The sequence below is a fragment of the Pongo abelii genome, chromosome 8 (assembly GCF_028885655.2).
Source record: "Pongo abelii isolate AG06213 chromosome 8, NHGRI_mPonAbe1-v2.0_pri, whole genome shotgun sequence".
In the NCBI taxonomy this organism is placed as follows: domain Eukaryota; kingdom Metazoa; phylum Chordata; class Mammalia; order Primates; family Hominidae; genus Pongo; species Pongo abelii.
The window spans coordinates 98,617,725-98,629,996 of NC_071993.2; the positions used below are offsets into that span (position 1 = coordinate 98,617,725).

The 12,272-nt window shown below is 37.6% G+C and overlaps 1 protein-coding gene across 1 annotated transcript in view; it reads left to right on the forward strand.

The window, feature by feature from the left end:
• Positions 1-12,272, forward strand: part of TNKS2 (tankyrase 2) — a 65,174-nt gene that overhangs the window by 41,294 nt on the left and 11,608 nt on the right. Inside the window, exons 16-21 of the mRNA XM_024253859.3 lie at positions 693-912; positions 3,426-3,535; positions 4,259-4,447; positions 6,900-7,152; positions 8,029-8,111; positions 9,717-9,837. Coding sequence (XP_024109627.1) covers positions 693-912; positions 3,426-3,535; positions 4,259-4,447; positions 6,900-7,152; positions 8,029-8,111; positions 9,717-9,837 — 976 coding nt within the window. The remainder of the gene's footprint in view (positions 1-692; positions 913-3,425; positions 3,536-4,258; positions 4,448-6,899; positions 7,153-8,028; positions 8,112-9,716; positions 9,838-12,272) is intronic.

The window sequence follows — 12,272 nt, forward strand, 5'->3', positions numbered from 1 at the left end:
CAGTATGAATTACATAGCATATGTTTATGGTTTTCTAAATAATTCTAGTATAAACTTAAACTAGTAAGCGATGGGAAGCAATGTTATCTAATTCTCTACCTAGATTTTAGACTAAATATCATAAACATTATTTTATATTTTAATCCACAAGTATGTTTACTAGCACCTAGAGTTATTTTTGTCTAGAGCCAACTATCCTGTGATAGTTCTCTTATTATTTTTAGTTTTTCTCTTTAGTACTTTAACCTAAAAATATTTGATGAATTATTTACTTACAAGCCAGATTTATTTAGCATTGATAAAATGGATGATACTGGTTCAGTACAGATACCAGTGGATGTTTTACAATAACAAGAATACAGAGATTTATACTTTATTTAAATGTTCATGAAAAGTAAAAATAGTATAACATGAAAGTTAATTTTTAATGAAATATGACATTTTGAATGTAGTTTAAAATTTTGACTACATTAATGCATTAGAAAAATCCAGTAATATTTAACTGCCTCTGTATTCTTTTTATAGTAATTCTGTGTATAAAGTAAACATTAGTAACAGTGATGTTAACCTTTAAGGTAGAGTCTCAATATAAATTTAGTTTTTCTTTGGTATAGTTACATTGACTATTTTCTCATTGACCAAAGGCACATTTAAGCCATTTCCCCCTTTTTTTCTGTTTTTCACATGCCTAGCATGGTGCAGACCCTACAAAAAAAAACAGGGATGGAAATACTCCTTTGGATCTTGTTAAAGATGGAGATACAGATATTCAAGATCTGCTTAGGGGAGATGCAGCTTTGCTAGATGCTGCCAAGAAGGGTTGTTTAGCCAGAGTGAAGAAGTTGTCTTCTCCTGATAATGTAAATTGCCGTGATACCCAAGGCAGACATTCAACACCTTTACATTTAGCAGGTAAGTGAATGAAGTTTCACAGATTTAGGCTGGTAGTATCTGAGATTCATTTTACCCAGGTAAAATATTTTCTGTAACTAAACTTTAAAAATTCAAATCAGGCCAAGCACAGTGGCTCACACTTGTAATCCCAACACTTTATGAGGCCAAGGCAGGAGGATTGCTTGACCCCAGGAGTTTGAGAGCAGCCTGGGCAACATGGCAAAACTGCACCTCTATAAAAAATTACAAAAATTAGCCAGGAGTGGTGGTGTGCACCTGTAGTCCCAGCTATTCAGGAGGCTGAGGTGGGAAGATTGAGCCCAGGAGGTCACGGATGCAATGAGCCTTGATTGTGCCACTGTACTCCAGCAACAAAGTGAGACCCTGTCTCAAAAAATTAAAAAAAAAAAAATTCAAATCAAGTATCTTCTAATGCCACCATTATACTGTTTAGTATATTTGTACAGGACAACCGTACTTGAAGCTATTAGCTGAGTTCGAGTTCACTTTATTACTAGTATGTTACATTCAGTAAGAACAATTGAAGTAGGCTCTGCCAGTCCCCATGTGCTTTGGGAATCATTATTCCAGGTCATCATTTTATTCGTATCACCTTTGGTAAACAAGTTTTGAAAAATATGCCTACTTGAGCCCGCCTTCCTTATAGGAAGCTAAAGCTTTCTATTCTTCCTGATGATAGCTGCTAAGCACAAGCAGGAAAAAAAAAAAAAACTCAAAACTTTCAGAAGTTACATAAGCCTCTCACCAAAGTTATCTGTTGTTTTGGTTTGTGAGAGTTCTCATAACAACATACCAAAGACCAGGTGGTTTAAACAACAGAAATTTGTTTTCTCACAGTTCTGGAGGCTAGGAGTCCAAGTTCAAGGTGTTGGCAGAGTTGGTTTCTTCTGAAATCCCCTCTTGGCTTGCAGCTGTCTACCTTCTCAGTGTGTCCTCCCATGGAACGTGGTGTCTCTTTCTATATGTCCTAGTCTCTACTTTTAAGGAAACCAGTCAGATTAGATTAGAGCCCACCCTAATGGGCTCATTTTAACTTTTTTAGCTCTTTAAAGGCTCTGTCTCCAAATAGAGTCATATTCTAAGATACTGGGGTTAGGGCTTCAACATAAGAATTTTACAGGGTACAATTCATTTCGTAACATTTGTCTTAAGGTTTCACTCATAAAACTGGCACAGTGTACCTTTGTTTTCAGTGCAAATATACAATATATTGTGGTTTCAGTACAGCTTTTTCAGCTGCATTACAGATGTTAGGAAATCATTAAAATCACTGAGCTATAGCTAATACCTCAGTGGAGTTCCATCATAGGCACAGTGGACTCATACAAGTTTGTCTAAATATACATGATTTAAACATGGTATAAAAAGAAGAAAAAATAATGCAAAATTTCTGCCATTTCGTGTAGTGTGGGAGATGGAAATCTATTATGTTCATTTCAGTCTTGTATTATAACTTGGTGTTACACATGATTTTTACCTTTAAATTCTCACTCCATGTAAGTTGAGACCTCACTGTCCAAAGAAACCAATTACTCTATGTGTCTTTCAAGTATTTTGGAAGTGATAAGCCACAAATGCTAACATGGTGAGAAAAAGCTTTACTTCCACTGGCTATCAGGAGTTTCTAGTCCATGCAAGACAAAATATGACCTGACCTCTGATTGGAAGTTGTGCTGTGCATATTTATGTTAGCTTTTATATCTTTCTTGTAGCTTATCTAGAACACTTAACATTACTGTGTCCAAGTTGTCTTTGTAAGTCACAAATAATTTATATGCACAAAATATTTCTGTCCACTTCTGCAGTGTTAAATACCATACCTTGAGACCTAGAAAGACTTTCAGATTAATGTAATATGGTAGTTTTATAATTGTATTCTTCTTTACTTGATCTTTTTAAATTCTTTTGCTTTAAATCCTTTAGCAAAAGGATAAAAACTGTAATAGAAATAAGTTTTATTTCATGGCTTTAACAGCACCTAAGTTCCTCTACTAGACTTGCAGAGATGTGTACCTCTGAGTTCTCTCTAGCAAAAAAGCATGCTCTTGTGGCCTTCTGGGGAAGAGGACTCTGAGACCCACTCTGGTTTGACTTGTATGTGATTGCAGACCTTTGACTTGCAGCCTCTGAGACCCATGTACCTGAGTTCAAGAAGTGGTATGTAACACCCATGAAGGCAGAGACTTTGGTAGGAAGGTTTTCATAGGAAAGATACAAGCAAATCAGTCAATATAATTTTGGGAATCTACAAAGCTAATTGATAACACAAAAAGCTTCCAACTTGAGGCAAGGGGGAAGTGTTTTCCAGAAGGTAAATTGTTAATAGAGTCCAATGAGCTATTTCAGATTTATACAAAATCTCTTTTTTTATGTTTTCAGTAATGTCTATGCCTTATAAATACATATATATGTATTCATATAATGACTTTTTTATATTAACAAGTGGAAGTATTATGACATAAGACTAAAAAAAAAACAAGTAAAGTAATTTTACTTCTTTTCTAAATTAGCTGGTTATAATAATTTAGAAGTTGCAGAGTATTTGTTACAACACGGAGCTGATGTGAATGCCCAAGACAAAGGAGGACTTATTCCTTTACATAATGCAGCATCTTACGGGGTAAGTTCTTCCGTGTTACCTTTAAAAATTTGTGGAATTTTAAAGTGAAAGTCAGTATTGCAACTCAAATGGAATGTAGTTTGATGTTCTCATTTTACAGAGAAGTAAGTGAGAGAGCTAAAGAAGTTAAATAACTTCCAAATTTCGCTTCTGAATCTGTTCTAAGCTTGCTGTGTGATATGCGGCGTATTGTTGTTTGTTTTATTATCTGCCTTAACACCTGTCTCTTATTTTCAGTGAGATGTTGGTGATTGTGTTTATTTGTTGGTACTCAGAAAATCCACTGGGGCACCAACGGGGTAGATGGAATCTGTACAGATTCAGATGCGTTGTTCCTGACTTATCATAGTCCAATGTTACATTCAAAATTGACCATCTTCAATGGTATAGTTTGAATAATTGAGGAAGATTGCTGCTTTATAAATTGACATTTAGTAGTTATAACATTTGAATAAATTAAAAATGATTGAAGTCATATTAGTCTAGTTTCCTGCTAAATAGAATTCCTAACTCTTTTCTAGATAGTTTCTCAAGTTATTGAAATGTCCACTGTAATTTTTAATCAGCTACCCATAAGTTGTGATGTTGGGGAGAAAGAGTTTTTCTTTTCATTTCCAGAGTAAGTTTGAAAATGTGGAAGTAGGTACACAACTCGTTTCTTCTTAAGAAAGTAAAGTGTGACAAAATAATATTTCAGACCGTAACGGGTATTTTCTTTTACAGCATGTAGATGTAGCAGCTCTACTAATAAAGTATAATGCATGTGTCAATGCCACGGACAAATGGGCTTTCACACCTTTGCACGAAGCAGCCCAAAAGGGACGAACACAGCTTTGTGCTTTGTTGCTAGCCCATGGAGCTGACCCAACTCTTAAAAATCAGGAAGGACAAACACCTTTAGATTTAGTTTCAGTAAGTGATGGGCTTTTTGAAAAATCTCAGTGTTTTTCTGACTTTTTAAAATTCACTTGATGTTATTATAGAATGTCTTTATAGTCAATGTGAATGGCAAAACCTGGGTTTTAGCCCGATTTTAATGTAAGAGTTCTTTAGTATTAAAATATAATAGAATTATAAAGTAATATAATTATTCTTCTGTAGAATAGAATTATCCATCAGTTATTATATACTGAGTATTCTGGAAATAGGAAAAAGAAGTACATGATATAACTGCTTACGTTAGTTAGGAAACTAAACAGACCCAGGCCCTCAGAGAATGCTGTTACTTAACAGTGCATACAGCGCAAGATGGTACAGACCATGGGTCTTACACACGGCCCCAACTGGGAACATTGCCCCCAAGGTGTAATCACAAAGCCTGCTGCCAGTAGAGATTCCTTTTCCTCCCACACTGCCTCATCCCAGAATTCTTGTTGCTCACCCTACCTTAACTGTTCATGAAACAAGCCTATTATCCACTTTGCTGTGGAGGTCCTGTTTTCCTTCCCCTCTCTCCGGAGCATGGAGCAGGTGTAGGAGCTTCCACTGAACCTTCCACCTCTGCTTTGGGCACTGAAGCAGATGCCTGTCTTGCCTCTACCACTGAGGACATTGACTAGAGCAGTGGAAAGAAAGGAGGAAGGAATTCTTTTTGAGATGAGAAGGAAGGGTAATCTTTTCTGCACACTGCTTTCTACTGAGAGAGATTGCATTGTTCCACATTACAATAAGAAACTGAGGTAGTTCAGCTGCATTGGGGCTTAAGTAGATTTTTCTCAGTCAGCTAACAACCCAGCCATATTTACAACATTATCTCTTCAGGGAAATATCTTTCTAGTTCCAAGTTACCTTAAAAGTGAACATTTGGAATTCATTCCACCCGTATGTTAGTCGACCAGATGCAATTAAGTTACAATGAAGCAAAATGCTGTAGAGAACGTACAGGGGCTTTAGAGTCAGACAGACTGGGCCTAGAATTCCAGCTGCACCATTTAAGTTGTACAATCTTATGAACTGCCTAACCTCTAAACCTTAGTTACCTCATCTATAGATAGAAGTAAAATATATCTGGTTAGTATGAGAATTAAATGGGGTAATTTACTTAAAGTCTTTGGCGTGGTATCAGGTACATAAAAAGCACTCAATAAATGGTACTATTATTACAAACAAATGTCATTTACAAACTGAATGCAATGGGAATGCATAGACTGGGGGAAGAGAAAGGTGATGACTGGAATAGGCAGAACAAATGACTATGGAACAAGTACTGATTTACTCCTTGCTGAATATTAGTTGAACATTATGAAAGAAGAGTACATATTACTAATTAAACAAATTAATGTACCAATAAATGTGAGGACTTTTTTCCATTCTAGCAGATTTTTTTAAAATTTTTATTTATTATTTTTTTGAGACGGAAGTCTCACTCTGTCACCCAGACTGTAGTGCAGTGGCACAATCTGGGCTCACTGCAACCTCTGCCTCCCAGGTTCAAATGATTCTCCCGCCTCAGCCTCCCAAGTAGCTGGGATTACAGGCATGCACCACCACACCCGGCTAATAATTTTTGTATTTTCAGTAGAAATGGGGTTTCACCATGTTGGCCAGGCTGGCCTCAAACTCCTGACCTCAAGTGATCCACCCACCTCGGCTTCCCAAAGTGCTGGGATTACAGGCATAAGCCACTGCACCCAGCCCCATTCTAGCGGATTTGATTAAAATGATTATCTTTTCTACCCACTTCCTCTCCAAAAAACTTTCAATTTTAAGGAACAAATACATTGCTGAATATTTTCCAGAAAATACAAACAATTCTGTTTGCTAAAGTTCTGTGTAGGTTGAATTACTTCTTTCAGAGTAACTACAATAGGACTAAAATCTCTTACCTTTTAAAATTTATATTTCTGTAATTCGTTGTGCTTCTCAGTCACAATATCAGAATTAGGGTTTTGTTCATGCTTTGCCATATTTAAATTATATTTTGACAATATGTGTTTTGGAAGAGATGTTCTCAGTTATGTCTTATATTTTAATAACAGTTTAGCTGGATACAGGTTGAATATCCCTTATCGGAAATGGTTACAACCAGATGTGTTTTCAGCTTTTGGATTTTTTTTCAGATTTTGAAATATTATACTCAAGCATTATACTTACTGTTGAGCATCCCCGATCCCAAAATCTGAAATCCAAAATGCTCCAATAAACATTTCCTTTGAGCTTCACGTCAACATTTTAAAATTTTCAGATTTGGGATGTTTGACCTGTATTAACCTGTTTGCTTCACTTTTTAAAATGAATAATCCTCCATTGTGATAATCCTGGCACAAATTGCTGGGTTTTTTCATATTTCTAAATATATTTTATTAGGTATAATAGCATTTTAAAACTTGCTTATGGCAGATGTTGTCTCTGACACGTATCCTAGGCGGATGATGTCAGCGCTCTTCTGACAGCAGCCATGCCCCCGTCTGCTCTGCCCTCTTGTTACAAGCCTCAAGTGCTCAATGGTGTGAGAAGCCCAGGAGCCCCTGCAGATGCTCTCTCTTCAGGTCCATCTAGCCCATCAAGCCTTTCTGCAGCCAGCAGTCTTGACAACTTATCTGGGAGTTTTTCAGAACTGTCTTCAGTAGTTAGTTCAAGTGGAACAGAGGGTACTTCCAGTTTGGAGAAAAAGGAGGGTGAGACGTTCTACAAAAATAACTTTCTAACTGGTATTGTAGCCCCATATTTGTCATTTGGGATGCTAAAAAGTCATTTTTAACCTTGAATACAAGGTATTAATATCAAATTAGTTAACATAGCCTTAAAAAGGTTTAACCTTGTATTGCTTTCTTCCTTCCAAGTTGACAGTTGAAGAGTCTTGTGCTACTAACCTACTATTTATTTATTTATTTTTGAGATGGAGTTTTGCTTTTGTCGCCCAGACTAGAGTGCAGTGGCGCGATCTCGGCTCACTGCAACCTCTGCCTCAAGGGTTCAAGCAATGCTCCTGCCTCAGCCTCCCGAGTAGCTGAAATTGCAAGCACCCACCACCACGCCCGGCTAATTTTTGTAGTTTTAGTAGAGAGGGGATTTCACCATTTTGGCCAGACTGATCTTGAACTCCTGACCTCAGGTGATCCACCTGCCTCGGCCTCCCAAAGTGCTGGGATTATAGGCGTGAGCCACTGCCCCCCGCCCTTGATCTACTCTTTAGATGTAAACCTTTTCTGTTAAAATTCATCTCACCTTATGCAACAATGTGGAGCTTGTTTTCATAAACTTTTTTGTGAAGTAGCTTACATCCTGAAAGATAGGAAAACTGGTTTTAAAAATATAGATGCAATTAAAAACAAAGTTTAAAATAAAAATGAGAGTACTGAGACTGCCCCATTGATTAACTTTTTTCTAATGTTGAAATTTTATAGCTTTCTCTTGTTCAGTATTATATCCTAAGTGGCTATTAATATTATTTTCTTGATATATGGTAACATTACAAGACTTTATTGTTATAGTGATGAAATACATTATTCTGATGTGAAATTCCATTTGTTTTGGATTTTTTTATTTCCCAGTTCCAGGAGTAGATTTTAGCATAACTCAATTCCTAAGGAATCTTGGACTTGAGCACCTAATGGATATATTTGAGAGAGAACAGGTGAGTAGATAAATCATATCGTTTGGATTAGTGTTTTATGGAAACTCAAGGAAAATTTGGAACATACTTGAAATGAGCTGAATCATGTAAGCTATTGGGGGAGAATGTTTTTTAAGAAATGACATCAGTCAGCCTTCTAATTTGGCTTGACCGTGAAACTTCCATTTAGTTTATTAGCACACAATTGACTCGAGTAGTAATGGTGAAGTAGCTTTCTTGAATGGAAAGTTTAGCTTATTCAGTTCTTGAAGTAAGTTATCCTTGAGCACTGTCTATTCAGTTCTCTCTCAAGCCTGACACATTTCTAGCTGCTATGGGAAGGTATATGAATATGCCAGCCATATCTGGGCTTTTCTAAGCAGTCTCAGTTTAAAGTACTCATCAGAATACATTTACTGATTTTTGTTGTTGTTGAGAAAATAATGTTACTGTAGATTTGCACTCTAAGGGACTTTCAGTGTAGTTATGGAATTAGAATAAGAACATATGGCCGGGTGCAGTGGCTCACACCTGTAATCCCAGCACTTTGGGAGGCCGAGGTGGGTGGATCATAAAGTCAGCAGTTCAAGACCAGCCTGGCCAAGATGGTGAAACCCCCGTCTCTACTAAAAATACAAAAAAATTAGCCAGGCATGGTGGCAGGCACCTATAATCCCACCTACTGAGGAGGCTGAGGCAAAGAATTGCTTGAACCCGGGAAGCAGAGGTTACAGTGAGCCAAGATTACACCACTGCACTCCAGCGTCAGCGACAGAGCGAGACTCTGTCTCAAAAAAAAAAAAAAAACATGAAAATTCAAGTTTTAGCATAGATTTTAGAAATTTGTAGAAGGGAGCCGGGCACGGTGGCTCATGCCTGTAATCCCAGCACTTTGGGAGGCTGAGGCGGGTGGATCACCTGAGGTCAGGAGTTCAAGACCAGCCTGGCCAATATAGTGAAACCCTGTCCCTACTATAAAAATACAAAAAATTAGCTGGGCGTGTTGGCGGGCACCTGTAATCCCAGCTACTCAGGAGGCTGAGGCAGGAGAATCGCTTGAACCCGGGAGGCAGAGGTTGCAGTGAGCTGAGATTGCACTTTTGCACTCCAGCCTTGGCAACAAGAGTGAAACTCCGTCTCAAAAATAAAAAAACAGAAATTTGAAGAAGGAAAAGATTACTGTGAGCTAGGCTCATCAGGGAATGCTTCATGGAACGTGTGTAAGTAAAACGGGATTTTAAAGAATGGCTTCAATTTCATGAAGCCATAGTGTATTACTGTATTAAAGGTAAAAGGGTTACTTTGAACAGTGATGCAGAAGTACCACTTGGCATAGTCCAGACTCATTGAAAGACATTATATAAATAGGATTGGATGTAGAGTGATGGTAGAAAAGTATTATGGAAAAGATAAAATAGAATACCTGAATGTGGTTAATTTGAAAGTGCGTTTTTGTTTTGCATTTTAGTTGTGCTCAGGTTCTTATGCTAAATGGAAATAATATTTTTAGAAATGTTTAAAATAATCTGAAGTAAATGTGTGAATCTTACATATTATGAAAACACCAATATATGAATGTCCACCAAATAAGTAAGCATTCTAAGTAGTTTCCTCCTCTTTTGTAAGATCACTTTGGATGTATTAGTTGAGATGGGGCACAAGGAGCTGAAGGAGATTGGAATCAATGCTTACGGACATAGGCACAAACTAATTAAAGGAGTTGAGAGACTTATCTCCGGACAACAAGGTATTTTATTTTAATAATTGCTGTTGTCAGTTTAACGGTTTGCATAAAGGCAACCCTCAGTGTACTAAGTTATAATTTAAAAATATGTATGAGAGAATCTGTTTAATAGGAAGAATACTAATTTAGGATTCAGGAAACTGGGATTAAGTCTTAGCTGAGCTACTAACTTAAACTTACTGAGCTGCTGCTGTTAACGATGTGAACCTAAGTAAAATTTCTGGACCATTCAAAAATTTGGGAATTGTTTTAGCTCCTGAAAATAAGGAAGTTAGTTTGAGATTATTTTCTGAAGTTATTCTAGCTCTAAAATTGTATTATTTTAAAGGTCTGAAACTTAGGTATCTCATTTCTTATGGTAATATAATAGATAATAACTAAGTGTTCAGGCTAACTCTTAAAGTACTGTAGTAGATCTCTTACGTAGATAAAATTTTAAGCACTTGGGATGAAAATACTGGAAAGCAATAATGTGGCAACTGAGGAAATTGAATAAAACAAAGTTGAATAATATTTTTATTTCTCCTTAATGTTGGTGCTTAAGGAAAATGAAAATTGCATTTATTCAGCAGATGTTAACACTTTATACCAGGTCTGGGTATAAAAAGGTGAATTGTGGCCAAACGCAGTGGCTCACGCCTGTAATTCCAGCACTTTGGGAGGCCGATGCAGGTGGATCACGAGGTCAGGAGATGGAGACCATCCTAACTAACACGGTGAAACCCCATCTCTACTAAAATACAAAAAATTAGCCGGGCGTGGTGGCAAGTGCCTGTAGTCCCAGCCATTCAGGAGGCTGAGGCAGGAGAATGGCGTGAACCCGGGAGGTGGAGCTTGCAGTGAGTGGAGATCACGCCACTGCACTCCAGCCTGGGCAACAGAGCGAGACTCTGTCTCAAAAATAAATAAATAAATAATATAAAAAAATAAAAAGGTTAATTGTTTTGGCCAGGCTCAGTGGCTCATGTCTGTAATCCCAGCACTTTGGGAGGCCGAGGCGGGCGGATCACGAAGTCAGGAGATCGAGACCATCCTGGCTAACACGGTGAAACCCCATCTGTACGAAAAATACAAAAAAAATTAGCTGGGCGTGGTGGTGGGCACCTGTAGTCCCAGCTACTCGGGAGGCTGAGGCAGGAGAATGGCGTGAACCCGGGAGGCGGAGCTTGCAGTGAGCTGAGATCACGCCACTGCACTCCAGCCTGGGCGACAGAGCGAGACTCCGTCTCAAAAAAAATAATAAAAAAATAAAAATAAAAAGGTGAATTGTTTTAAGTGTCAAAACCACATTTAACTTTATTGTTCAACTGAGGGAGTGATTTATCTTGCAGTCAAAAATATCCAATAATTGAACATCCTGGCTGTACACCTGAGGTTAAAGAGAAACCTCCATCAGTAAAAATGAAGGTATTTTCAGGAAAGAATGTATGCTAGCCAGGATGGGGTCCACCTCTGAAGAAATAAGAGCACCTCTAAAAATGTAGATGATTCAAGCTAAGGAATACTTTGAACTGGTATTTTAGAATAAGCTCAATTAAAGGTAGATGTATTTTACTGCCTGATAGGGACTAGGATAAGGTATTTAAAGTGCAATGTGCTCTTGGCTGTTTCTAGTATAGAGGACAAATTTTTGTAAGATAAGGAGGAGGAAAAGTCCATGATTTCCTGAAATATTAGTATACAATATAATTAGCACTAAAAATGAGGAACTAGAACCCGCAGTTGTAGACCATCGTTGTAACTCTACTGGAATAATACTGATCTGGTGTGATAACAATTATGTTGGAGTACCAGGATAACAAGAGTCTTTTAGGAAAGAGGCAGGGTAGAAAAGGAAAGCAGGCAGTATTTGTATATTAAACATATCATAGCTATTAGGACTGCACTGAAAAGCTGAAAGGCTCAATGACAGAAATGGATACATTGCCTCCAAATGGCAGAGGTACTTCCATGCCACCTCTGGTCCTGTAGTCACTCTGATACATCCAGCTCCACTTGGATAGGAACATTCATTCCTATATGAAGAAGAAATGTCACGAGACAAAATGCTGTGTCTGATCCAGCATATCAGGGTCACTTTCCTACATAAAGTTACCATCTTCTTTATGTTCATTCAAAGCCAAGATTCTTCTTTTTCCCCCAACCTGATGTTAGTCAACCAACAGGGATTCTATACTTACACCTGATTTGCGAAGTGGAACTAGTAGCTGCCCATGATGATCTTCTAACAATCTATCATGCTGACTTAACAGCCTTACCTGTCAGTGCATCAAGTCAATAGATGACTAGTACCATAGTGATCTTTCAGTATTGATAAACATCATCTTGTATATGTTGCAGGTGCCTCAGTCAAGCATTTGTCACAGTCTTTATTCTGTAAAATACTCTCCATATGCTCTTCATAATCCTTAAAGATTATTGCAGTTCAGCCACTTCTG